General features: G+C 59.2%; 11 protein-coding genes across 11 annotated transcripts; 7 read left to right on the top strand and 4 right to left on the bottom strand.

Moving 5' to 3' along the window:
• Positions 1-365: 365 nt before the first annotated feature.
• Positions 366-2,331, top strand: KAR4 (uncharacterized protein; the record flags this gene model as incomplete). The annotated part of the gene is made up of 3 exons (XM_060603515.1): positions 366-691; positions 723-1,219; positions 1,253-2,331. The coding sequence occupies 3 exons, from the start codon at positions 366-368 to the stop codon at positions 2,329-2,331; spliced, it is 1,902 nt and encodes a 633-aa protein (XP_060459801.1).
• A 35-nt stretch (positions 2,332-2,366) lies between these two features.
• Positions 2,367-3,671, bottom strand: CcaverHIS019_0701070 (uncharacterized protein; the record flags this gene model as incomplete). Its single annotated transcript, XM_060603514.1, has 1 exon — positions 2,367-3,671. The coding sequence occupies one exon, from the start codon at positions 3,669-3,671 to the stop codon at positions 2,367-2,369; it is 1,305 nt and encodes a 434-aa protein (XP_060459800.1).
• Positions 3,672-4,690: 1,019 nt separating this feature from the next.
• CcaverHIS019_0701060 (uncharacterized protein) lies at positions 4,691-9,241 on the top strand (the record flags this gene model as incomplete). The annotated part of the gene is made up of 1 exon (XM_060603513.1): positions 4,691-9,241. The coding sequence occupies one exon, from the start codon at positions 4,691-4,693 to the stop codon at positions 9,239-9,241; it is 4,551 nt and encodes a 1,516-aa protein (XP_060459799.1).
• A 1,642-nt stretch (positions 9,242-10,883) lies between these two features.
• CcaverHIS019_0701050 (uncharacterized protein) lies at positions 10,884-11,891 on the top strand (the record flags this gene model as incomplete). The annotated part of the gene is made up of 1 exon (XM_060603512.1): positions 10,884-11,891. The coding sequence occupies one exon, from the start codon at positions 10,884-10,886 to the stop codon at positions 11,889-11,891; it is 1,008 nt and encodes a 335-aa protein (XP_060459798.1).
• Positions 11,892-12,151: 260 nt separating this feature from the next.
• Positions 12,152-13,064, bottom strand: CcaverHIS019_0701040 (uncharacterized protein; the record flags this gene model as incomplete). The annotated part of the gene is made up of 3 exons (XM_060603510.1): positions 12,152-12,388; positions 12,673-12,767; positions 12,911-13,064. The coding sequence occupies 3 exons, from the start codon at positions 13,062-13,064 to the stop codon at positions 12,152-12,154; spliced, it is 486 nt and encodes a 161-aa protein (XP_060459797.1).
• Positions 13,065-13,289: 225 nt separating this feature from the next.
• On the top strand, positions 13,290-16,230 carry CcaverHIS019_0701030 (uncharacterized protein; the record flags this gene model as incomplete). Its single annotated transcript, XM_060603509.1, has 3 exons — positions 13,290-15,752; positions 15,788-15,935; positions 15,971-16,230. 3 exons carry the CDS (start codon positions 13,290-13,292, stop codon positions 16,228-16,230), a joined length of 2,871 nt encoding a protein of 956 aa, XP_060459796.1.
• A 469-nt stretch (positions 16,231-16,699) lies between these two features.
• HST3 (uncharacterized protein) lies at positions 16,700-18,797 on the top strand (the record flags this gene model as incomplete). The annotated part of the gene is made up of 4 exons (XM_060603508.1): positions 16,700-16,825; positions 17,165-17,612; positions 17,686-18,150; positions 18,184-18,797. The coding sequence occupies 4 exons, from the start codon at positions 16,700-16,702 to the stop codon at positions 18,795-18,797; spliced, it is 1,653 nt and encodes a 550-aa protein (XP_060459795.1).
• A 940-nt stretch (positions 18,798-19,737) lies between these two features.
• CcaverHIS019_0701010 (uncharacterized protein) lies at positions 19,738-23,032 on the top strand (the record flags this gene model as incomplete). The annotated part of the gene is made up of 5 exons (XM_060603507.1): positions 19,738-19,765; positions 20,180-20,408; positions 20,559-21,038; positions 21,088-22,195; positions 22,235-23,032. The coding sequence occupies 5 exons, from the start codon at positions 19,738-19,740 to the stop codon at positions 23,030-23,032; spliced, it is 2,643 nt and encodes an 880-aa protein (XP_060459794.1).
• Positions 23,033-23,163: 131 nt separating this feature from the next.
• Positions 23,164-23,501, bottom strand: CcaverHIS019_0701000 (uncharacterized protein; the record flags this gene model as incomplete). Its single annotated transcript, XM_060603506.1, has 3 exons — positions 23,164-23,184; positions 23,217-23,369; positions 23,412-23,501. The coding sequence occupies 3 exons, from the start codon at positions 23,499-23,501 to the stop codon at positions 23,164-23,166; spliced, it is 264 nt and encodes an 87-aa protein (XP_060459793.1).
• A 321-nt stretch (positions 23,502-23,822) lies between these two features.
• CcaverHIS019_0700990 (uncharacterized protein) lies at positions 23,823-24,173 on the bottom strand (the record flags this gene model as incomplete). Its single annotated transcript, XM_060603505.1, has 3 exons — positions 23,823-23,858; positions 23,947-24,084; positions 24,123-24,173. The coding sequence occupies 3 exons, from the start codon at positions 24,171-24,173 to the stop codon at positions 23,823-23,825; spliced, it is 225 nt and encodes a 74-aa protein (XP_060459792.1).
• Positions 24,174-24,375: 202 nt separating this feature from the next.
• On the top strand, positions 24,376-24,820 carry CcaverHIS019_0700980 (uncharacterized protein; the record flags this gene model as incomplete). Its single annotated transcript, XM_060603504.1, has 2 exons — positions 24,376-24,411; positions 24,533-24,820. The coding sequence occupies 2 exons, from the start codon at positions 24,376-24,378 to the stop codon at positions 24,818-24,820; spliced, it is 324 nt and encodes a 107-aa protein (XP_060459791.1).
• Between the last annotated feature and the right edge of the window lie 97 nt (positions 24,821-24,917).

The raw sequence follows: 24,917 nt of genomic DNA, 5'->3' as shown, positions 1-24,917 counted from the left end.
TTGTCTTGTTCATCGGCGCAGTGCGTGTGTGACGAACTCTGCACGGCGGGCGGGTTATCTATATTTGCCAGTCCTGACGTGTTACTTACGGGCCCAGGATTGCCTGAGCACTTTGGTCTGGGCTTAGTCGTCGGAAGCGGCGTGCTTCACTTCTGCGTCCTCGTTCTCGTGGCGATGAACACCATTCATGTTGGAATCACGTGGAGAGCACTGCTGCTCATCTCCTGATCACCAGTTTCCGACTAAAACCACTCCATTTCCCACAACCCACCAACTTACCAACCAGTGCTTATCTGCTTCCGCCTCCCATCGCCTCCCTGATGCGTCATGGCTTGAACACCTCACCATCACACTTCATCTCAACCATGGCCGCCACGCAGACAGCAACTGCGCTCGACGCGCACAGGTCCTACCTCCAAGAAGTGCGGGAACGCCAGCGCGCCCGACGCGTGCAGGTGGCACTTGCGACGGCGTCTCTCTCCCCGCCGAGTCGAACGCACTCGCGCGCGCCGTCGGCCACCACCCCTTCCGATGCTGGTCCATCCACACCCGCCCGCTCACTAGCCAATGTGGCAAACTACGTGCCCCGCGAAGAGGCCATACGTAATGACTATGCGGCGTGGTACGCGTGTTCGGGTCAGTGGCCCAGCAATTACGTTCTTGGCGCTGGCGACGGGGAGATCTGTGACGAGTACGGCCGGCGAAGGATTAGCTGACCCCAGATTTCCCGCACTCCGTCGTTTGATGGACCTCAAGGCTGCGCATGTCGCTGCTTCCGCGCACCCCCCTCTCATTGCCCCAGTTACTGGTCCCACCGCATCCGCCCTCCTTCCCACCCTCTCTCCGCATAGGTTCGACGTTATTCTGCTGCATGACCCCCGGTTGTGGGGCGGCACATGGGGGGATATCGCCGCCCTACCTATTCGTCATCTGAGCGCTGACCCGGCGTTTGTGTTCCTTTGGGTTGGGGCTGGGGATGCAGACGGTCTCGAGCGCGGCCGTGAATGTCTTGCCAAGTGGGGGTTCCGGAGGGCGGAGGATATCGTTTGGGTCAAGACCAACAAGGCCAAGGGGGAGAGTAATCCCGGAGGCGCGAGTACTGGCCTATTCGCGAGCCAGAAGGAACACTGCCTCATGGGTATCCGCGGGACGGTACGGCGGTCTACGGATGTGCACTTTGTCCACTGCAACGTCGACACGGATGTGATCGTCTGGGAGGGTGAGCTTGCAATGCGAGATAAGCTGACAGCAGGCGCGTCAGACGGCCCACGTACACCGCCATACCTCTACACACTAATCGAGAACTTCTGTCTCGGCGCTCGCCGCCTCGAGCTGTTCGGCGACGGTGCGCGCGCCCGCCCAGGCTGGGTCACTGTTCCGCTCGTGCCCGACTCGTCGTCCGTCGGCCTGGTCACCCATACTGCGCTAGAGATACCTTCGGACGCGGAGCGCTTCGATCCAAACATCTACCCGATCCACCTCCCCCGCAAGAAGGAGGAGGGCAAGCCCGTAATCCCGTTCCACGCCGAGATCGAGATGCTGCGTCCCAAGAGTCCCCAACGGCGCGGTCGCAAGACACCTGGGCCTGGTCCGGGACCCGGGACCCCCAACCCCGGGCCAGGAAACCACACGCCGCGTTTCGGTCCCGGGGTCATGCGTATGGGTGCGCTCACGCCGGCACAGAACATGGCGCCAATGATGCCGTTCCAGCCCATGGGTATGGGGATGCATCCCATGCAGATGCCCATGATGCAGATGCAGCAGGGCATGCCTATGCTCGAGCAGATGGCTATGCTGCAGATGCAGATGGGGCAGATGGGGCAGGGAATGGGTATGATGCAAGGTATGGGGCCTGGCATGGTCGACCCCATGCAGCAGCAGATGATGATGATGGGCGGGGGAATGGGGATGGGCGGTATGGGTGGCATGGGAGGGATGGCGATGGGCATGCAGGGCATGCCCATGGGAGGTATGGGGAGTATGGGTATGTCGGGTCCAATGGGACCAGGAGGGCCAGGCATTATGGGAGCCGGTATGGGCGGGATGAGTCCGATGGGAGGCAGGAGCCCGCAGCCAGCCGCGTCACCTCACGTCGGGGCATCGCCGCACGTCCCGTCGCCCCACTTCGTACCGTCACCTCACGTCGGACAGGAGGCACTGCCCGCTTCGCCGGACCCCAACGCGATCGTCCACTCGCCGAGTCCCGTCCCTGTCTCAGTAGACGAGTGGGGCAACCCCATCGATTACGGACAGCAGCAGTACGGGTACGTCTTCCAAGGGCACCAAGGGCACGGTGGGTACGGGTACGGTTACTACGGATATGGGCAGTAGCTGTACGTGTCGCATAGGTTGTATGTATCTCAGATTTAGCTACCAATGATGTTAATGACGCCCGGGAAGCCGTCCTCGTCCTCGTCATCTTCCCAGACCTCGTCAAAGTCGTCGTCGTCGAGGAACCCGCCATCAAAGGCCATGTCGTTGTCGGAAAAGTCGCTGTCGGAAGGGTCGTGGCCGTAAACGCCGTTGTCCCTAGGGCCCATGGGGTTGAATGGGAGTTGGGGTGCAACATGCGACTCGACGTACGTGGGGTTGCCGAGGAAATTGGGGTCGATGTCGGGCTTGGCGACCTCTGCAGGATCGGCGGTCGCCGCCCACTCCTCAAATGTGCAGATGGTGAAGCCGGTCATCGCCTCATCGAAGGTTGGAATGAGGGTTGGGTCGTCATCAGCATAAATGGCGAGGTGCTTGCGTGCGCTTTCCGCCACGGCAGAGCGGATAACGTCGCACACGCTCTCGTGGCTAGTGGTCGGCGCAAACCCGAGTGCGTGGAGGGGGATACGCTCAAGGCCTGCGATGGTGACCTTGAGCCCGAGCGAGAGGACGGCGCCCACGGCGACATCAAGGCCCTTGATCGCACCCGCAAGCTTCTCCTCCTCAACCTTGCGTCCGGGTCCATCCTTGAAGACTTCGAACACGTAGGCGAGCGACTTCATCTTGAGGTTGAGAGCGTCGCGGGGGCGGTGGTTCATGCACAAGGGCACCCACGAGAAGAGTCTCTCCTCTATCACGGGAATGTCAACGAGCGAGCGGAAGATAACGCGCTCGGCGAGAAGACTGCTTGGCATGTGGAAGTGGAGGTGGGAGATGAGGGTCTGCGGCAGGCGGATATAGTATACGAACGACTTGGCGGTACCGATATCGAAGGTCGGCCAGATGTAGCGCACCACAGCGTCGGGGAAATCGAACGCCGTGTTCTCGTTGCCCCCAAAGTTGTCAACTACGCGAATATCGTTCCGCACACCCCAATCGAGACGAACTCTGCGCCGGCGCTCCGTCTCCTTCTCCCAGTTGATGCGGTTGATGGGTATACCCGCCGGAACGGTGTCTGGGACCCAGTTCTCGTCCAGCACAGGATCGCCGAACATGGGTCCCTCCCGCTCCTCTCGAGGCAGCGAGTTGTAAGGCGGAAACGGCTCGGTGAGATCGCAGCAGTCCCAATTGCCCGGTGTTCCCATAGCCACATGCCTCCAAAGGAGCTTGTCGACGCGCGTCCGTGTCGCTCTGGATACGAAGCGGAGAGTGAGGAGTACCTCGAACGGCGCGAGGTCGATGATGCGCTCAAATACATGCGGGAAGGCCGTGCTGTCAAGTACTTTGCGATTGGGGAGCATCTTGGGCTTGGGAGCTCTTCTCTGGTTGAGGCGGGCCTTGGCTTTGGCGTGGTCGACGTGTGTAGCGGCGGCGTCGGTGGAAGAGCGCGTTCGGGAAGAGCGCGTGTTGTGGACAGGTGTCATCGAGTGGATGGATTGTTTGTAAGGCTGTGGAGTTGCGTTTGTGTGAAATGAGGGAGTGAGTAGATGAGAACGTTGGAGAGGAGGACTCGACTCAACCGACACAGCCATGTTATGACTCAACCGACACAGCCATGTTATGACTCAACCGACACCCATGGTATGTGTCGGTTGAGTCAACTGTCATGACTCGACACAACTGACTGACACAACTGACCGACACAACTGACCGACCCACTCCCTCTAACTGTTGAGAATCACATACAGAAATAAATACACGTCATTTTATCAGTCTACTTAAGGGCGATATACTAGTATCGTTCTATGCATCTACTCCAATTACTACGGTAGCCCGGTTCTAGTTCCACCAATCCCAGGGGCCAAAACCAACAGATTAAGAGTCACTTAGCCTACCGACTGAGCAACGAGGCAGCGCCGCAGACCAGCGGCGCACCTTCAAGACGCCTCCCAAGGAGGCGGCGGCACCACCAGAGGGCCGCAAACTCCGAAGCGACAAAGGTGAACTTCAACCTGCAGTCGACGACCCGGACCAACATGCACGGCGCCAAGCCAGCCATTCCCAAGGAGTTGCTGAAGTCGGACACGTCTCCATACAGACGTCTCCGCAGACCGTCGAACAAGCGCCGCCACCGCCGGCGCCCCTCGGTCTCACCGCTCCATACGAAGGCACTGCGTCATCCACTAGCTCGTCTGCAGAAGCTGAATCAACGCCGTCGCCCTCTCCAGCTCGCGCCCGCACACGGCGTGAGAAAGCACCTCTAGGAAGTGCACCTCCACTTCCCACTTCGCAACAACACAACGTCTCCGGAAGCATGCTTCCGTCAACCTCCACTTTCCCACAGTCAATTCCGAACTTCCCACACTCCGACTTCCTCACCATGTCCGAGTCTCAACTACTCAAGCCATCTGAAATTAAGGCAAACGTTCCAAAGCTCAAGAACCATGGGAACTTCCATCAATGGAACCTCAAGCTCAAGTCGCAGCTACGTATCTGCGGCATTGTCAACTATCTCCATGAGGAGACACGCCCCGTTGAGCCTCATCGCGTTACAAACGTCAGCAACCTAGCGAACTCCCTCAAGGCCGCTCTTGCATGCCATGAAGATGAAATCGACGCCGAGTCTCCGCCCAAGGTCCTCGACTTCAAGGACAACGAATCCTCCGAGCCCATCGGCGTGCGCATGCTGTCTACCGACGAACTGCGCCAGTGGCAGTATTGGGCAACCCGAGAATCGCGCACACGTTCTGCTCTCGAAGATACGCTCGATGACTCTATCGCTCCGCTCTACAACTATCACAAGAGCGCACACGAAATGTACGCCGCCATCTGTGACGTCTATCGTCCCATGGACGACACCCAGCTTGCAGACCAGTACATCCGTCAGCTCAACGCCCTCAAGCTCAAGAAGGACTGCAAGAGCAAGGATTTACTCAAGCATCTTACGGCTTTCAACGAGCTCAACTCCAAGATCATTACGTACGGGACATGCCTTTCCGACGCCGAGCTCGTACGACTATTCACAGGAAGCCTCACCGTTACCGAACGCCTCCACGTTGGAACTGCAGTAAACGCCAACACAGAACGCACTTTCAAGGTGTGGCAACGTGAATTCGCAAATTACGTTTGTCTTCTACAGCTCGACGAGCCCGTCATCACCAAATCCACAGGATCGAGTCTTATCTCAGCCACAATTGATACGTCTCAGTCTGCCAAACCCGCTCGAAGCGACCGCAACCGCCGCGGTCGAGGAAATTCAACTGCAACCTTCAACCGAAATACTGCGGGAGGTAGCGGTGACCGCAAAACGGCTCCCAGGACGTACAACGAAGACCAGATCAAGCAAATGGAAGCAAACGGAAACTGGTGCAAGATTCATGAACGTTCAGGGCATAGTACCAAGGACTGCGGTGCACTCAAGTTTTCCTCCAAGATCCTCGAGTATTCGAAGCTCGAACCACGCGACAACATGTCTACGTCGTCACCGAAGAACAAAACCGGCCCCAACGGCAAAGTTGGGCTCTCCGCTGCAATTTGCGCATCCACCACATCGACAAATCCTTTCCAGGATCCCACGATTCTACGTTTCCTCGTTGACAACGGTTCGGACATCCACCTCGCAGGCTCTGTCAAACACCTCATCAACGTGCGCAAGCTCAGTGAGCCGAAGCGAGTTGGTCTCGGTTTCACCAACAATTTCATCACAATCACGCATATTGGTGACATGCCGCTCAAGCTCGAGCATGGTACTGTCACATTCCATGACGTACACGTCTCCAGCGACACGTACGGTCGCATTCTATCGCAGAGACAGCTCGTCGAAGAAGGATGGACCGTCGACACTGATGACGGCATGTACATGAAGAACAAAATTGCACATCTCACACTTGAGAAACTCCCAGCGCATCTGCGCCACACTTTCCTCTCATTCGATGTCGACACAGACGTCGCCGATGGCACGACGACGGAGGAGAAGGAAGAAGAAGACGAAAACGATAACGTCATCATGTCTCACGTCACCGCCACATCCACTGCCACAATCGCTGCCACAGTTGCACCTATAACGCTCACACGTCCAGATGGCATCAAGCTCGTCGACATTCATTATCGTCTAGGCCACCTCTCGCGCACCAAAATGCTCGAGCTCATCAACAAAGGCCTTGTCGACGGCGTCACCAAAGAGGACGTCAAAGATGACAAGTGGAAGACCATCGATTGTCCGCACTGCGCACCGTTCAAGACAGCAGCTCTCCCCCGAACAGGCCCATCTCCTCGCGGAAACGCATGGGGCGAGATGGTACACTGTGATATCAAAGGGCCCATCAATCCCGTCAGTTTCGATGACCAGAAGTACCTCTGTTCTATCATCAGCGACGTTGCCCGTCATCGTGAGTTCCACCCGATAAAAACAAAGGCTATGGCAGGACCAATCCTACGACAATATATCAAAGTCCTGCAGACCATGACAGGTCTTACGGTCAAGATTGTTCGCACCGACGGAGGAGGAGAATTCAATTCCCTCGAAATGCGTCGTTTCTATGCCGACATGGGAATTCAACACCACGTCTCACCACCAGGTGACCCAGCGCTCAACGGTCCCATTGAACGCTTCAATCGCACTGCCGCCGAACACCAGACGGCAATCCTCAATGCCTCCAACATGGACACCAAATACTGGTTGTACAGCGCAGTTTACACGTCAAACATCCTCAATATGACAACGTTTCTTGACGACGGATGTACTGCATACGAAGCGTTCAACGGGCGGCCGCCGAACCTCGCCAATATCCGCCCGTTCGGCGAACGTGTGCACGTCCGAATGCGCCTGCTCAAAAAGGATGATGATAATTTCACGTTCGAACGAGTTCGATCGCTACCAGGACGTGTTCTAGCTCGAGAACCTCGTTTCAGCGCCTGGTGGGTGTTGCTCAACAACGACACAGTTACCCTAGGCCGAGACCTCTACCAATTCAATCCAGTGGATCGCTCGCAACCTATGGTACCATTTCCAGATGATTACCATGACACACAGTCGGACCCAGACGTCGACCTCACCGGTATCACAGGCGACAACGCAAATGAAGACACCATCGAGGACGAGGAGGAGCGAGTCATACAGATCCGACAACAAATCGAACATGTGCGACCGGAACAGGAACAACAGCGTGCAGAAGACTCTGCAGGCACCACATCCCTCGACAACAACATCGCCACATTTGTCGTTCTCGACGCTTTCCGAGACGAGGAAGGAGACTACAGCATCGTCACTTTCGAAGAGCTCGGCGTCAACAATGTCGATGACATCATCGCGACCGTGCGCCCGATCTCCGACGCCGACGCCGACGCTGACGACAACCTTGAACCTGTCTCCGTCGCCGAAGCCATGGCGGGTCCCGACGCCGAGAAGTGGCGTGACGCCATGCGCCGTGAGATTGAACAGTTCAACAACAAGAATACCTGGGTCGAAACGACACTTCCAGACGGGCGTCGCGCCATCACCGCCAAGTGGGTGTTCAAGCGCAAGCGCGACGCCGACGGCAACATCACCAAGTTCAAAGCACGTCTAGTAGCCCGTGGGTTCACGCAAATCCACGGCGTCGACTATGATGAGACTTACGCACCTGTCGCCCGCATGAGCAGCCTACGCCTGCTATTCACCATAGCAGCCGTCTACAATCTCGAGCTAGGGCAAATCGACGTCGAAGGAGCATACCTCAACGGCGTCATCGAAGAGGAAATCTACCTCAACACACCACCCGGTGTACGGCTTTCAGACCCGAATGCAGACGTCTTTCGCATCACCGGATCCCTGTACGGGCTCAAGCAGTCCGGACGAGTCTGGTGGATCGAACTGAACACCCGTCTCACCGCCATGGGCTTCCAACGCTGCCCAGACGAGTGGGGGCTCTATTGCCGCAACAACAACGGCACACGAGCTTACATTTCTGCATATGTTGATGACATCATCTGTGCCACAAGCACCAAAGAAGAATTCAACGACATCAAAACGGCAATGCGCAATCACTGGACCATCACCGACTTAGGTGAGCCGCAGTACATCCTCGGCGTGCGCGTCGACCGCGATCGTCTACTGCGCACCATCACACTATCGCAACCTACTTACGTTGAAAACGTTTCCGAACGTTTCAACATTTCCACTCGCGGCGCAGGCCGCAACGCACCTCTTCCCGTCAGCAGCAAGACGTACGGGGAGCTCCTTACCGACGCCGACACTACCGACGAACTCACGGCAGAACGTCGCACGTACTACCAAGAAATTGTCGGCACCATCCAGTGGATAGCCGGCGCCACACGCCCTGATATGGCGTTTTCCGCCGGTTTCCTTGGGCGTGCAAGCAACGCACCCACGGAACGTACACTCGCACTTGCCGAACGCGCGTTAAGCTACCTCGCTCACACCAAGACGACCGGTATCACTCTCGGCGGCAAAACAACGCCGCTCGAAGTGTACGCCGACGCCGATCACGCCTCATGTCTTCAAACCCGTCGTTCAACCACCGGAATCGTCACCTACTTCCACGACTCCCCCGTCACCTGGTCCTCACGCCGTCAGGCCACCGTCTCACAGTCCAGCGCCGAAGCCGAATTCATCGCCGCCTCCGAGGGCGCACGTGAGGCGATCTGGTTACGCCGAGTTCTAGATCATCTAGGATTTCCGCAACAAGGTCCGACACCGCTCTACATCGACAACGAAGCCGCCATCAAGCTCGGAGATCGCCCCACGGCATTCCCACTCAATAAGCACATCGATATTCGCAAACACATGCTGCGGGAATACGTTTCCGAGCGATACATCAAGCTCCGCTTCATCAAGACTTCCAAGCAGCGCGCCGACGTTCTAACTAAGCCTCTTGCAGGGCCTAGCCACCAACTTGCGCGCACCCATCTACGTCTCACACAAATACTGTAATATTCTCAGAAATACGCTTTTGTCACATAAAAACTCACCGTCAAGCGTACGGGGAGTGTTGAGAATCACATACAGAAATAAATACACGTCATTTTATCAGTCTACTTAAGGGCGATATACTAGTATCGTTCTATGCATCTACTCCAATTACTACGGTAGCCCGGTTCTAGTTCCACCAATCCCAGGGGCCAAAACCAACACTAACACGTGGCCTGCACATGGTTTTGTTGGGTTCCTGACGACGCTCCACAATCCCGACGTACTTAAGGATCTAAGTAGCTAACTAGTCTTGATAGTTGATTGTATATCTTGTGAAGAAGTCTGTGTGTGGCCCCGCCCCAGGTGGAGGTCAAAGTGGAGGTGGTGCCTGGTTCGTGTTTGGCACCAGTTCGAATCCTTGTCAGAAGTTGCGTTTGGATGACCCTCCTTGTGGCGAAAGCGGCGATGGCGACATGAGAATAGCTATCGACATTGAGTTGTACTTGTACACTATATATCACCTTCACTGAACAACGGCAAGGCGTCTTTCCTCGTCGGGAGTCAGTAGGGTGGCGACGAGGCTCGGTGGCCGCTGTGAACCCGCAGTTCAGCGGTGGAGAGCTGCTCCCCGTCAACACACCTTCCTCACCCATGATCGCCCACATCTCCTCGTCTTGTAATCACTCCATCACTTAACCAGACCAAGCATCAACACTTCTGTCCCATCAGCAACTCGCAGCAATCTTTCTCCTCTTTCGCCGTCACGATGCCCCAGCCTGACCTACACTACAAGCTCTCGTACGACGAGTCATTACGTGTCCGCCTTCCTTGGTCTACCTTCCCCACACCACTTCTAATGAGGCTCTCAGTCCAACCTCTCGCCTGACTTCGGGCAGCTGGGACAGGCCTACGCGCGCACCAAGCATGGTGATCGCAAGCGCAAGCTAAGGCCTGCGAGGCGGCCGACGAGCTCTTCGCCAGTCAGCGGCCCATCAAGAACACCCAGTCGACGCCCGAGTCCATGCCGAGGCCATCCCCCGAGAGTACGAAGTAGATTCTGCAAGTGTATCATATCCCATCTGAATAGTATCATCCCCTACCCATCCTCCTCCTTCACCTCGACCTCACGCTTCTTCCGCGACCCGTCGGCCTTGGGCAGAATCTCAAGGAGTGGGAAATTGAGTCAAGTGTGGTTTGGTCATGTGTAGAGTGAGTGAGAGGTTGCGGGTGATGGTGAGTGAGGGCCAGTGGAGAGAGAGGCGAGTAAGTAGTGGTGCAAACTGTTCAGGTGACGTGAGAAGCGAGGCCGAAGATGTGTGTCAAATTCGACGGGTCGGCAGCTTGTCGCCCATCTGCCAGTGGTAGGCTGTGTGTGAAGCATGCCATTGTTAGATCTCTCCATCCTCATGCACACAGGCAGACCACCTCATCACCACTCATCATCCCTACCTCACAGTATCCAAAGCAATCTGGCTGCGGTCACTCAACTGTACGGTCCGAACGGTCCGTTCCGAACGATTCGAGTCGGATGAAGTAAGCGGCACGTGACCCAAGTTGAGGTCTCCAAGCTGATGTTATCAGTTGGTTTGGTATCATCATTCCACCTTGCATATCGCCACTGAGTGGCGTAAGACTGCCTCTCCTGTCCGCCATCCCCGCCACGATGCTCGACGCAACGGCTTTCCCTCACATCCTGGACGGCATCATCGACCTCTGTGACACCGCCGCCCTAATATCCCTCCGAACCGCTACCCGCGACCTCCACGACCGCTGCAACAAGCGCCTCTTCGGGCACATCCTCCTCCAGTGGGACAAGGAGGGCACTGAGTTGTCGATCACCTCCCCCGAACCGCCATATACGCGCTTGCCGATCCGTCTGTCCCCTCCCTCTCTTGGCGACAGGTTACGGCGGCTGAAACTAGCCCTCGGGGCGGATCCCGACCCAACGGCGGGTGGGGCATACGACCTCGCAGCGCACCTCCCCTCCCTTGCTCCGCTATCTGCAACCCATACAATCGATGTGCAGGACCACTCGTTCCCCATACCAGGCTGGCCACACTTCACTCCCGCCGCCCTGCCCCCTCTCCCATCGCTGGAACGTACCCGCGCAGCCTTTCCCCTCCTCTCCCCGACTACTGTGCTGTATCTGAACATCCGCGCGCCGCCGGGCGAACGAACACTCCACGGCCTCGCTTTGCGGAATCAAGTCCTCGCCCGCTCCGATGTCGATCTGGTCATACACGTCTTCTTCGACGCGAACTGGGGCCAGCGCGAGATGGACCTCCTGAGTATCAGCAACGCGAAGAACGTCACTCTCGTCCTCCATCCCGCTGGAGGAGGAAGTGCTGAGCCGACACAAGATGCGGGGAGGCTGCTCTGTCCCACCTCGATCACAAGGGATATTTCCTACACGCTCGTCGGACTCGAGACTGTGTCTCCCTCTTTGCTGGGGTTACCTCACTTGTCTCACGAGCAGGTGCAAGAGGCTGTGTGCGGCCTCCGTGGAGGGGACCGTGTCACGTTCATGACACTCGCGGAGTGGAGTAAGTCGGTGGACGCGCTGGAGAGCGAGGTGCCTGCTCATATGGTGCGCGAAGTGGCGCGGACGTCGGTGTGGTCACCAGTTATCATTGAGAAGGTCGGCAACGTCGTCGGCAACTGGATCTTCTAGCCGGATGAGTCCCGCCTGTGTTGACGGGAGTCAGGCGCGTGCTCACCACCATGTCCCCCGCTCCTCTTCGCAATGGTCTCCCGTCTCCCCTGCCCACCGCCATGTTTGGTGGGAGCGCCTTTCTCGTCCCGGTGAGCTTCGCCACGTCTAGAGCCCTACACCTGAGGAGCACTCCAGTCCGATGCCAACTAGCACGCCCCACAACTCAGACCCAACCCAGACCCAGCCCAGATAGAATCTAGCCATGTTCTGCATCTTGTCTACTCCTCAACGTCGTCCTGCTCCTTGCGGGCAGGGTATCCTCCCAGCGCCTTCTCGAGTCCACCGTAGGGGTACTCGCGACGCACGGCCTTCAGAGGAGGAGAGGTCTCGTAAACGAACCAGCCGAAGGCACCGACGAGGCCGAGCGCAGCTGTCAGCGCCAGAAGGGCGGCGCCGCCGCCGATCTTGAAAACGTCAGGCCCCCACATGCCGAGGTAGTCCTCCTCCTCCATGACCTGGCGTTAGTGACGTTCGAGATGGTCGAGAATGGTCGAAAATGGTGTGCGAGAGGTAACGCGGAAATGGTCGAGTGGACGTTCGAGAGGAGCGAGAGATCGCGCCGCGCACGGCATTGCAATGACCTGCGATTGCACAGCGCGCGTCCGGGGGACGCAGCAACTCCACACATGGAGCATGGAGCCAGCAGAACGCGCGCACCCTCCACCTCCGCTCATCGCTTCAACTCCGTCTCCATGCCCACCCCTCTGCCCATAACATCTCGCGCACGACGAAGACGCACCGGCTCATCGAAGTTCTTGCGCTCCTGGATGTCCCACCATCCGAATGGTTCCCGGAGCTGCAGCGACACCTCAGGAAGCTGAGGGTAACCGTGAACTGGAGTTAGCGAATTCACTACGCTGCAGCGTGCAACGTCCTCCTCAACGTTCCCAGACGTTCGCGACCACATGACAGGGGCCGCATAATCGTGATGGGAACGACGGGGGATTGCGCGACGCGACTCCTCAGGGCGGACTAACGCTGGGGGTCGACCTCGACTCCAGGCGGGGGCGGAGGAATGGGGGCAGAGGGCGAGTGGTGGGGGTGCGTCGGCACAGGAGGGGCGATGTAGTACGAGTTGCCGCGCGCGAGGAGCGCGGCAGGGCGGAAAGTGCGGGTCGCGCGGAGGAGCATGGTCGCTGGCCGTTGGTAGTGACGAGCACCGTATGTCTGGTATTGCCCTCGCTCGGATAGGGCAAGACGTCGGAGCGTGAGCTGCGGTGGGCGGAAAGCCGGCGTTTCGGCGAGTGGCGGTCACGTGGGATTATGTAAAGTTTGTGTACTTGCGGATTTCAGACCTCCACCCAGCCCCAAGTTATTGTCCTTCAGTTCCACTTCTCTTCGCTCATTCCCGTTACCATGGCGCTCCGTCTCCCCGGTGCACGCAGCTTTAAGCCTGTTCGCGGGAAGCCGCGCCCCCGTCTCAGCCATCCTGCGCCGGGCGGACCGGCACAACCACCCGCGCCACCGGGCGCACAATCCCAACCCCTTCCCTCTACGTCCAAGCCTTCACAACCCACAATCTCCCAGTCTCAACCGCCACGTCCGCGACCCGTTCCTAAGGGGAAAGAACCGCTCTTCACCAGCGCCGAAGATGACGAACCTCTTCTCAAATCGATATCCGATGACCTTCCTCCAACCGTAGCATCAGCAGACCTCCCGCCGTCCGTCGCGCCTGTCGCAGACTTCCTACCATCCGTCGCGTCCGTTGATCTCCCACCATCTGTCTCTAGTCGTCCTCCTACAGTCGCGGCTGTCCATGAGGACCCACCATCCGTCGGTGCAGCCCCCCCCTCCGGCGTAGTTCCTTCCCTCGATGTCGATGCCCAACCAGCCTCCTCCATCCCTGAACCGTCCCTCGCCACCCCATCCTCGTCGCGCGCAGTGACTCCCTCCCGCTCAAGCACGCCGCTCAAGAGAGGGGGGAAGTCGGCACTTCTAGCCGCGGCGGCGTCCAGCTCCTCGCCTATTATCAAGCACGGGAAGAGTCGCGGGCGCGCTCCAGTCCGTCCTGCCCCGCGACTGGGTGCAGCACCGTCACCTGCCCCAGAGCTGGACGACGACGACCGGTCCATCCGGTCCGCGACGCCGGGGACAAGGAGGGTGTACCCTCCCAAGCGCCCGAAGCACATAGTGGCGGACGCTGATGCGCCTTCTCCCGCCGTCGTTGATGCGCCGCCTGTTGTTGCACTGGATGGGCCCGCAAGCACTGCCGAGGCTGGGTCTCCAGCTGTGCTCCCGGTTGACGATGGACCACCTGCTGTCGGATCTGCTGACGACGCGCCGCCTCTTGTCGGTTCCGTTGCCGACGGCCCGCCTGCCGTTGGTACTGTTGATGTCGCACATGCTGTCCTTGCCGTTGTCGAGGACCAACCTCCTGCCGTTGCTGCTATTAACGGTGGCCCTCCTGCTGTTGGCGCTGTCCATGACGCATATCCATTCGTCGGCATTGCTGACGACGGACCTCCAGCTGTTGGTGCGATCCTGGACGACGTGCCACCTGTCGTCGGATCCGCATCACGATCTGTGTCCGATCTCCCATCCGCGGTGGGGGCGGCTAGTACCTCCACTCCCAGCGCGGCGCAGCTCGCAGCCGAAGCTGTCGCGTCCATCACTCCCCTCCAAGGGCCTGCTCAAACCCTTGGCGCTCTGGCGGGCTCTCGCCGCAGAAAGCGCCGTGCTCCTTCAAACTCTGAGACCCAGGACTCATCTGCTGGAGACGAGGCCGATATCGACGCTGACGACTCTGAAGATGTGCTGCCTGTACCAGCTCCGAAGAAGAAGCGCGGGCGCCGGAAGAAGGCGACTGCTGAAGGAGCAGAAGAAAGCGAAGCCGACAACTCGGCGTCCACACCCAACAAGAAGCGCAAGGCTAAGGCGCCAGCGTCCGGCCGACCCCAACCCCGTGCCCCGCCCCGTATTCAGAACCCTGAACTTGACGGCGTCGAGGCCGACGATATGGTCGGCGAAGAGAAGGTTAACATGGAGGAGATGAGTCTCAGCCAGGTCGCTTCGTTATCGCGTGGGCGGGTCTCGGCACGTGCGCTCAAGCTTCATCAGTTCCAGCGCTCTGAGGCCGAGCGCAAGGCAAAGGAGCGCGCCGATAAGGCAGAGGAGAGGTGGAGGAAGCGCCGCGTCATTCGCCGCAAAGCACGCGAGATCAGGAACGAGAAGCGCTCTGAGCGGCGTGCGGCCGGGAGCCAAGATGAGGTGTCCGACGATTCGGTCAACTCTGCAAGCGACAACGACGACGAGCCTGAGCGTCTCACACCTCCCAGCTCGCCGAGCTACTTCGGACGTGTCCTACGCAACGCTCCGGTCGTCTTCGATGCGGAGCAACGTGCACGCATGCAGAAAGAGACTGATGAGAAGGCCGCGAGCAGCTCGCGCGCTGCTCGGCGCCGTCAAGATGACGATGAGGACATTGAGGGCCTGGGCCTCTTCGGCAACAACTATGACGATGACGACGACGACCCAATGGACGATCTCGAGGACCTTGGCGAGGACTTCCAGCTTGAGGTCGAGGCCGACGAGCAGCCTGCCGGGGGTGAAGAAGGCGACGGCGAATTTGCGGGTCTCACCGAGAGCCAGTTCACCGGCGGCCACTTCAACGAGGCTGGCGAGTGGGTCGAGGAAGGAGGCGACGCCGGAGCGGTCCTCCAGCGCCGTAACGAGGAGGAGCGTCGACGTATCTTGGCGGGCACAGGCGACCGCGTCGTGGAGATTGTCGACAACGAGACGCAGTTTATCAACTCTGCGACCTGGGGCAAGAAGGTCTCAAACGATCGCTGGACGGCAGAGGAGACCGAGCTGTTCTTCAGCGTGAGCTGGACGTGAAATATGCCGGCTGACAACAGGCACTACGTGAGACGGGCGAGAACTACACGCTCATGAAGGCGTACTTCCCGGGGCGCAACGTGAGACAGCTGCGGCGCAAGGCGCAGCGCGAGAACAAGTCGAACCCGGAGCGCATGTACGATGCGGTGATGAACCGCAAGCCCATGGGTGAGCTTCGAGTCCGAAGAATGAGCTGACGGCAGACTACAAGTACCTGGCCAAGTCGTCAGGGTTTAACAGCACTGAGCCGTACGACCACGAGCACAAGTTCTTGGCGGACTTGAAGGAGGAGCAGCTGCGACAGGCGGAGGAGGACCGGCAGGCTGCGCTTGCCGCGAAGAATGCGCCGCAAGTGGCAGAGTTTGGCGATGTGGGCATGGAGATGGACGTCGAGGTGGATGAGGATGCGTACGATGGGCTAGAAGAATGGGGAGAGGAGGACGAGAATGCCGAGTTTGTGTAGGATAGAGTAGGAGTCTGTAGGGATAATAATATTGTATTTGAGCCTTGTAGCATGTATACAGGAGGCAATGGACAATTGGACAAGAAGTAGTAGACGTGCCTTATTGAATGTGCGCGTATGATTTCCAGTAAATGGAGTAAACATTCCCCTCCCCTTTGCACCCCTTTACAGTTAAACCCTGAAGCCATGGAACCCCAGTCTGTGGCTGTTTTGGTGAGCAATTGAGCAAGTAACAGACTGTCGGCCTGTCGGATCCCATTGATGGTTGCACTTTAAACATCTTGATCTCTTTCATCCTTTCATCCACCCTCCCATCCACTTTTGCCTCCAGCTTCTTCGCATCACTTCCATCCACTCACCACCCACACTTGGGCTACATCTTGTTGCCAGCCTTGCGCGCCACCTCGGTACCTCGGGCTAACGCCCGTGCCCCCACTCCCCTCCCCCTCCCCCTTCTCCACTTTCCAGCATGGCAATCACCACGCTCACCCTCGACGCACGCCGACCCCTAGCCGAGGTCAACATCCGCGTCGCAAAGGCAAGGCGTGTCGTGGTCGTCTCGGGCGCGGGCATCTCTTGCTCCAGCGGGATTCCGGTGAGTCTTGACGTGATTGGAGGGTGTGGTTGGATGCGATGGGGCCCAGTATTGTTCTCGGGGATGGTAGTGATGGGAGTCGGGAGGGGGGACAATGTGCGTCAGGTGTGATTTCCATCGTTGGGTGGACCAGCGGGAACGGGGAAGGTGGGCCGTAGACCTCACCCAACAACCCCGTTCCACTCTCCGCCCACCCCCGTTCTCACCTCCTCCCTCTCTTCCCCAACGACTCCCCCCCTCCTGTGCCCCACCTTCCCTCCCATAGTGACACGTCAGCCCCCGCTTTCCTTACCTTCCTCGCCTTCCTCGCGGCCTGCCATTGCTCCCACTGACGCCCAGGACTTCCGTTCCGGAAACGGCCTCTATTCGCTGGTCAAGACGCGCTACCCCGAGTCCTTCGTCACTGGCAAGGACCTCTTCTCATCGGGCCTCTTCTCCACCCCCGAAACCACTTCCATTTTCTACACATTCATCGCCGAGCTCTCGCTCGCGTGCCAGGCGGCTGAGCCCACACGTACACACCACTTCATCCGTCGTCTCGAGGCCAAGGGCAAGCTTCTCCGGTCATACACGCAAAACGTGGACGGCTTTGAGCGCCGTTTAGGGCTCGAGAGCGGCGGCCGCGGGACCGGACTGACGAAGAACGGCACACGCAACGTTGAGCTGCATGGAGATCTGGGACGGGTGCGCTGCGTCCTGTGCTTTGCCGACTTTGAGGCGTGCGACGAGTATGTGTGCATGTTCCGTGAGGGCGAGGCGCCGAATTGCCCTTCCTGCGAGGAGAGACGTGAGTGTGTGATCCTTCCCCACCTTCCTCCCACGCCTTGCTTATCTCAAACTGCTCTCTGTGTTGACACCAGATGCCGATCGCGTCAACCGCGGGGCGCGCGCCACTTCAGTGGGAACACTTCGCCCGTCGATCGTGCTATACGACGAGGCGCATCCGCTTGGTGACCAGATCGGCGAACTCCAGGCGCACGACATGAAGCGCCGCCCTGATATGCTTCTCATCATGGGCACGTCGCTCAAGGTTCACGGCCTCAAGCATCTGATCAAGGACTTTGCCAAGGTCGTGCACGAGCGCAAGGGCATCGTTGTGTTTGTCAATGCCACCACACCGAACAAGGAGTGGGAGAGTGTCATTGACTATCATGTTCAAGGTCCGACGGATGAGTGGGTTGACCTCGTTCAAGAAGATTGGAAGAAGGCGCGGCCACAGGACTGGGAGCTCCAGACAACCCTGGACCCTGCCGTTGTGCACAAGTCCGTCGTCAAGGGCAAATCGAAGGCAAAGTCAAAGTCCAAGGCCAAGCCGAAGCCGCTCCGTGAGTGCAACCCATATCTCATCTTACACTCAGCCTCCTCGGATGACGCGTGCCACCTTCCTACCCCGCCGAACTCGCAGCAGTCGCCAATCTCGTCTCCTCGTGGGTCGGCGCGAAATACCCCACAGCGCGACAGCAGCACCCTCCCGCCAACGTCTTCTCCCCTCACTCCCGTCCCCACTCCGCCCGTCTCACCTTCTCCCTTCAAGACGCTCAAGGTGCCTGCCACGCTCTACTCACCCGCGTCGCCGAGCAAGCGCAGCGCCAGTAGAACAGGCGCCCCAGCGCAGGCCAAGCGGTCGCGGACAAGACCGGCGTCCCCGTCGCCGAGCCCTGGCGGTAGAGGCAACACACTAGTGCCGATCACGAACACGCTCGCGACCGACGATGAGGATGACGACGAGGATGACGACGTCCTTATCATTCCCGCAAAGCCTCGCCTCACTCGCACGCCTTCGTTACCTCCGATGCCCAGCCGCAAGGCCAAGGCAGCTGCAAGCCAGGCGTGGCTAGGGTTGGCCCCGAAGGTGATGATGAAGAAGCAGCCTAAGGAGAACTCGAGTGGCCAGTCTCCGCAGAAGCGCGTCGCAGCCGACAAGCGGTGCAGTACGCGACCCACCCGCGTGCCGTCTTTACGGGCTCCATGAGAATGCGCCGTGAAAGTTGGGTGCATAAAGACTAGAGAGAAGCCAGAGTCGCCCGACGTGTAGCATAGGTGTAGGCTGAAGCGAAGCTGTAGACTGTAGTAGGCTCCGTTGCTTGGTGCTGTTCTAATGAGTTTGATGGCGACGGCACCTGCATGTATTCTAGTATCTGTCGAGTCGGATTCAGACTGCAGGATCGGAGCTTGGCTAAGCGCGGTTGATGCTGCGGCGCTGCGGACTACGGAAGATGGAAGAGTGGGGCAGTTGGAGGAGTGGAGGTCAGTGGAGGTCAGTGGAAGCTTGGCGGGGGAGGGAGGGTGTGTGCCTGTGGGGAGGAGGGAAGAGGGGGAAGGGGTCGCGTTGGCTCTCCGTGTCATCCCACCTGCCAAGCTCAGTCCCGAACTCACCTAGTACTAGCAGTTGAACTTGAACTTGTACTTGACACTCGACATTCAACAATCTCACTCATCTACTCCAAATCTCTCTCACAGAGCGCATCGCCTCCTCTCCTCTGTTCCTCGCTGCCCGAGTAACCTCCCCAACTAGCGCGCGCACTCCACGCACCGCGCGCGCAACACGAGACCCAGCCCTCCGATCGCGCCGGCTCGGCTTAGTGAGCCGCGACCAGACCGCTCATCGAGCGCCGAGCTCGTGGAGCAGCGAGCAGCGAGCGATCCGATTGGGGGTGAGACCAGATCGACGCATCGGCAGGGCAACAGACATCTCCGTCGAGGCCAGGGCGTCCACCTCCGTTGCCGACGCACCCAACCTCAAACACTCCGTCACCTTCCTCCGTCTCACCTCCCATCCATCAATCCACCATTCCAACACGTCGCCACCGCGCGACACATACTAACTACCTCACAACCAACGTGTTGTGACGCACACTCCGCACCCTGCACACGCTGTCACGAGCTTTGCGGCCGCCCGGCGGCAGCGCATCATGACCGCCGCCACAATCATCTCGGCGGGTGAGTACCTGTTCCGCCGTACACGTGACGGCTGTCTCAGCGACGTCTCAGATCTAAGAGCGCACACAACACTGCCATTTAAGATCAAGCCAGATCTCTCTTCTTCTCTCTCTCCCCCTTCTCGCCTCTGCCTCACCATGTCGGGGCAGCACCCATACAGCGGACCATACTTCTTTTCCCCACTGCCTTATCCCGTTCACATGTGGCCGGTCTACAATGACTACCTCCACCAGCTGGGCGCTATGGACATGCAGCAGACTCCCCCGTTCCATCCTTTCTATGGTCCTTCCCCTCCTTACAGCGGCTACACCCCCCCGCCGTCCTTGGCTACGCTCCACGAGGAGGTTATCCAGCCGCCGTTCCCGCCCCCGTACCCGATCCGGACTCACACCGCGACTACCAGCTCACACACAGTGCCGGGATCCAGCTCATCGCCACCTCCAAACCACCACCTCACTCCCCGCCTCATGGCTGTGTCTGTTCACCCGCCACTGGACGCCCGCGACGCACGCGACCACGACGGCCAGCCCTGCGCGCTGATCGACGGTGACGATGTCAATCCCGACTGTGACGTTGGCGCATGCCGAGAACTCTACAATGATGGTAACCGGTCCCCAAGCCCCGCGCTCACGGTCTCGAATGGGTGAGTGTTGAGGAAGATGCCGTCGTGCGTCTCCACCCCGTCTTGTCGCTTCGCGCGTGGGTCATTTGCCTTTTCTAAGCATACCTTCCCTCCGCATCCGCACCTGCTTCCCTCCAATCGCCTCTGTCGATGCTCATTGCTTACACCCAGCCGCACCACTCCCCCAAGTGTGACCGACTCGCTCGCCCCTTCAAGTAGCGCGCTTGCGTCCCCAGGCCCCACGACTATCTCCACATCTAGCCCGCCGCCATCATCTGGTGCACCGCCACCAATCAACCTGCCCAACGCTGAGATCGGACTATGCTCGCCCAAGGACGAGGAGGAGCTGAAGAAGGCGTTGACAAGCAAGGAACGCATCAGTGTCCTCATCATCGGCAAGGAGATTGAAGCTTTCATTGGCCGTGTTCACCGCGGTGAACACACGTCACGTGTCCAGTCCGCAGAGCCGTCGACATCGACCTCGCCTCTTGACCAACTTGGCCCGAGTAAGCAACTCGACTTTGCGACTACCACCCGGTATCTGCGGATGGTCGTTTATAAGCTGGCGTCGTGGTACGGACTTCGCGCAGTGGCAGGAATAGAGAAGCAGTCCATGATCGTGGGTGTTGACGGCAACCTGGATCCCAAGTCGTGAGTGTGCATCCTCTGGCCCATCTTCCGGTCCAATTCTGACGTTTAGGACGAGTCTGCGGATCGCGTCGCTGGTCCCCGAGCCCACTGAACAGCCTATGATGCAGTTCCGCATCATGCAGCGCGACACGCTCAGCGTCACTGACGAGGAGGGGACGTCGCGCGCGACGTCTGTCTCCGCAGACGACGGCACAGAGTCATCCGGAGCACGGCGAACGTTTGAGGAGCGCGAACTCGCGTACGCTGCGGCCAAGAAGAGGATCTACGGCCCTGACAACGCCGACGACGATAGTATTTCGACCTCAGCCAGCCAGCCTAGGTCGCGGCAAGCGTCGCGGCACGGGGATGAGGACGACGACCTCGACGGCCCAAGGCGGACAATGCCTTTCGAACGCGAGATTGTGTACGGATCATTGTCTCATGCAGCTCCCGAGACGTTGGCCGCACCGCCGATGGGACAAGGGCCACAAGGGGGTCCTCCTATCTTCAACCACTACGACGACGGCTGCACAGGAATGCAGCAGCCATTCATGGGCTATCCAAACCCTCGAATGATGCCAGCAGACCCGAATCGCCTCATATATCCCAACCAGCAATTCCCCGGCCAGATGCCTATGGGTGGATACGGCTCGTCATGGCCGCCACCACCCATGCCAGGGCAGATGGTGGGTCCCAGCCAGATGCAGCCGGTGATGGGCATGATGCCAATGGGAAGCCAAGTCTGGTACCCACCAGACATGGGCGGACCGTCGCAGCAGGGGCCTAACATGATGTCCATGATGCCCATCCCTCAAGGCATGCCAATGCCTTACCAACCGTCCATGTACGGGGGACAGCAACAATTCCAACAAGGCCGCACGTACAACCCTACGCTGGCACACCCAACACCGATGCGCCCCGGTCTCGACCCGCTTAGCTCGACCGCGTCGTCCATCTCGTCGCGCTCGTACCAGGACGTCCACTCGCGGCCCCACTCGCGCGGCTCGACTACAAGCACCCGCAGTGCAGCGAGCAGTGTGCGTCTTGGCGGTATGTACCCGTCGGGCCAGCAGCCATACGGCTACCGCCAAAAGGCAGTCAAGCCGAGCCAGGGCAGCTTTTCCTCGTCCATCGGCAGGCCGACGTTTGACATGAAGCGCAGCGGGAGGCAGAGTCCAGTGAGTGCAGCTGCCGCAGCGAGATCGAGCTGACCTCAGGCATCGACCACTTCGTCGCGCTCCTCACGCCGCGCATCCTCGATACATATCCAACAGCCCCAGCCAGGACAGCATCCGTTGCCGCCGAGGCCAGACTGGGCCGCAAATAACGTCCCCTACCACCCGTCCCCGATGCCCCCAGCTGGCGGAGGCGAGCCAAGTACGAGTGACTTCCCGCCTCTGCACCGCGGCCCGCTCGGCGCTGGGTTCCGGGCGGAACCCATGCAGGTTGAGAAGGTCAAGATGCGTCCTCCTGCGGCGACAGCGTGGCACGCGGGAGGCAGGGATGTCCACCACGTCCAGCAGAACTATGGTCCGCCAGACGCAGTTGAAGTGTTCGTTGACAGTCACGATCACGGTGAGCCTGCCCCGCACTACGGGCCGGACATGACGACACCGCAACAGCAGTCGCCAGTGGCGCCGGAGCCCGCGGTCTCGATCTTGCAAAACCCCGACAATCTGGCAACACCAGTCGCGCCGGTGTTAATTGCGGACGCCGACCCGGACTTCCCCCGTCGTATGCCGCCGACATCCCGCACCCCGTCGCTGTACGACCCTTCGGCGCCCGTACCCGTAGGCCGCCAGCGCCATTCGCCTGCACCTGGGCCGCGCTATCCACCAACCGCCCAGCACTCGCCTGTGTCGCCGAGCGCTCCGCACCCCAGCGCGACGACGACGACGCCCGTCATTTCCAAGAATGGCACGCCAACGGAGGCAGAAGTCGAAGCACGCTTCGCTGCGCTGAACATCAAGTCGCGCCAGCCACCGAGCTACGCCAAGATTGTTCGCCGCGACTAGGACACGGACTTACATGAGTATCAGGTCTCTACGGTTGTAGAGCCTTTATTTTTCTTTTCCAGGTGAATGCATCGCGCGTCCACTGAGATGTGCTACAGCGTTGCTAACCACCTCGGCTAACAAGTTTTCCACTACTTGAATGCTTTCTTATACTGTGTGAGCTCATCTCTGACAGCGGACTTACGATCGACTTCCAGTGGGACTGGATGCCGTTGGCCCGGCGACCTGCGAGGAGGGGATCGTCCTTGCACTCGCGCCAAAGGTTCTGGGAGCAAATCTTGTCAATGATGTTGGCGAAGCGAGCCTCCTCCTCGGGCGTCCAGGGCTTGGGTTTGCGCTGGTGTGAGTGGAAGGGAGGTTGGTCAAGTGAGGAGCTCACGTCACGCTTGGGCGATTCGCTGGCGTCGCCGCCCTTGTTCTTGACCTCTCTCTTGACTATGACTCTCGGCTCGGTCGTGACCTTGGGCATGGTGTACAGGTGAGCGGTGAGTGGGTTTGGGTGGTGACGTTGGGGTTTGGTGGGGTTGAGTGGGATTGGATGGGTGTAGCGTGCGTTGATGGAGTGTGTTGTGGTGTTGGGTTGACGTGTTTTGAGGGTGACAGAAGGGGCTCCTGATGAGAGGCTGGGAGGAGCAATAGTACAGCCAAGTCGGGTACCGTGGACGTGAACGCGAACTCTTCACTCACAGAGAGTGATGCCAGGTGCCGAGTCAAGAAGCGACCTTGATCGAGGGCGACGTGAGAACGCAAGGCATTGCATCTGACATTATACATGCGCCCTACAGCTCTACTACTCCTTGGCGTACTCCTTGACGAGCTTGCGATACTAGTCTAAGCGTTGGTCCTACTCTCCCCCCACTCCTCCCATACCACCTTTCTCCCTCCCTCCCTCCCTCCCTCCCATACCAACTCACCATCATCTTCCAATGACTCATAACCCCGCCATTCTGCCGCGCCGCCAGCTCCGTATCCTTGACGCTGGCCCAGATCTGCTTGCTAACGATCTCATTGACGGCGTTGAGGAACAGCGCTTCCTCCTCGGCGCTCCAGGACTGCGTCAGCCCGCTCTGGTAAGGCTCACAAGCCTCACAGTGGGCTTCTTGGCCGGCTTGTCGTCGGTCTCGGCCTTGCGTTTCGGCATAGTGTGAAGAATGGGGCAGTGGTGAATGACATGAGGTGGGGAGAAACGCCTATTGAGTGAGTGACGGATAGACGGGCGGGGCGAAGCTGCTGGGGCGCTCATCACACTTCCCATCCCCATGTCTCCCCAAGTTCCCCCACTAACTCTTCACTCCTCACTCTTCATCTTTGGTAGCTCAACCTTCCCTTGCTCTCTAGTCAAGATGCCACCGCGCGAGGCCTGGTCGGCTGCGCACGACGTGAGCTCCCCCTCTCACCCCTCTTCCGAACCCCGGGCCCCGGTTCCCACCCCGCCACCCCCGTTCCCTTGCTCTCCCCAACCCGCCCCACTCCACCCCTCATGCCCCTCGCTCATGTCAGGAAGCCCTTCTCCGCGCCATGGCCGTCCTCCTCCTCGCGAACCGGCGGGCTCTGTATGGTACACCCGGCCTCGAGGGTGTCGCCGACCACGGAGGCGAGCGTATCAATAAGAAGATCCAGGCGTTTGTGCGGCGTATGGCCGCCGATCACGCCAGTATCGTGACAGAGGAGCTGGGCAAGCTGGGCCGGAAGCGGAAGGAGGAGGAGAAGGCCAAGGAGAAAGCGGATGAGGATGAGGTCAAGAAGGAGCCTGGGGTGGAGAAGGGACGTAAGAAGCGTAAGCTCTAGCCATGACAAAGTCAGAGGCAATTCAAGTTGGCTGAGCACTTTATCCATAATCCCTTCTGAACCTTACTGCCTACTGAACCCTACCGCCTACGGCCTA

The sequence above is a fragment of the Cutaneotrichosporon cavernicola genome (assembly GCF_030864355.1).
Source record: "Cutaneotrichosporon cavernicola HIS019 DNA, chromosome: 7a".
NCBI lineage: Eukaryota > Fungi > Basidiomycota > Tremellomycetes > Trichosporonales > Trichosporonaceae > Cutaneotrichosporon > Cutaneotrichosporon cavernicola.
The sequence above is the reverse complement of the archived record's forward strand: the minus strand, read 5'-3'. Positions and strand labels throughout refer to the sequence as shown.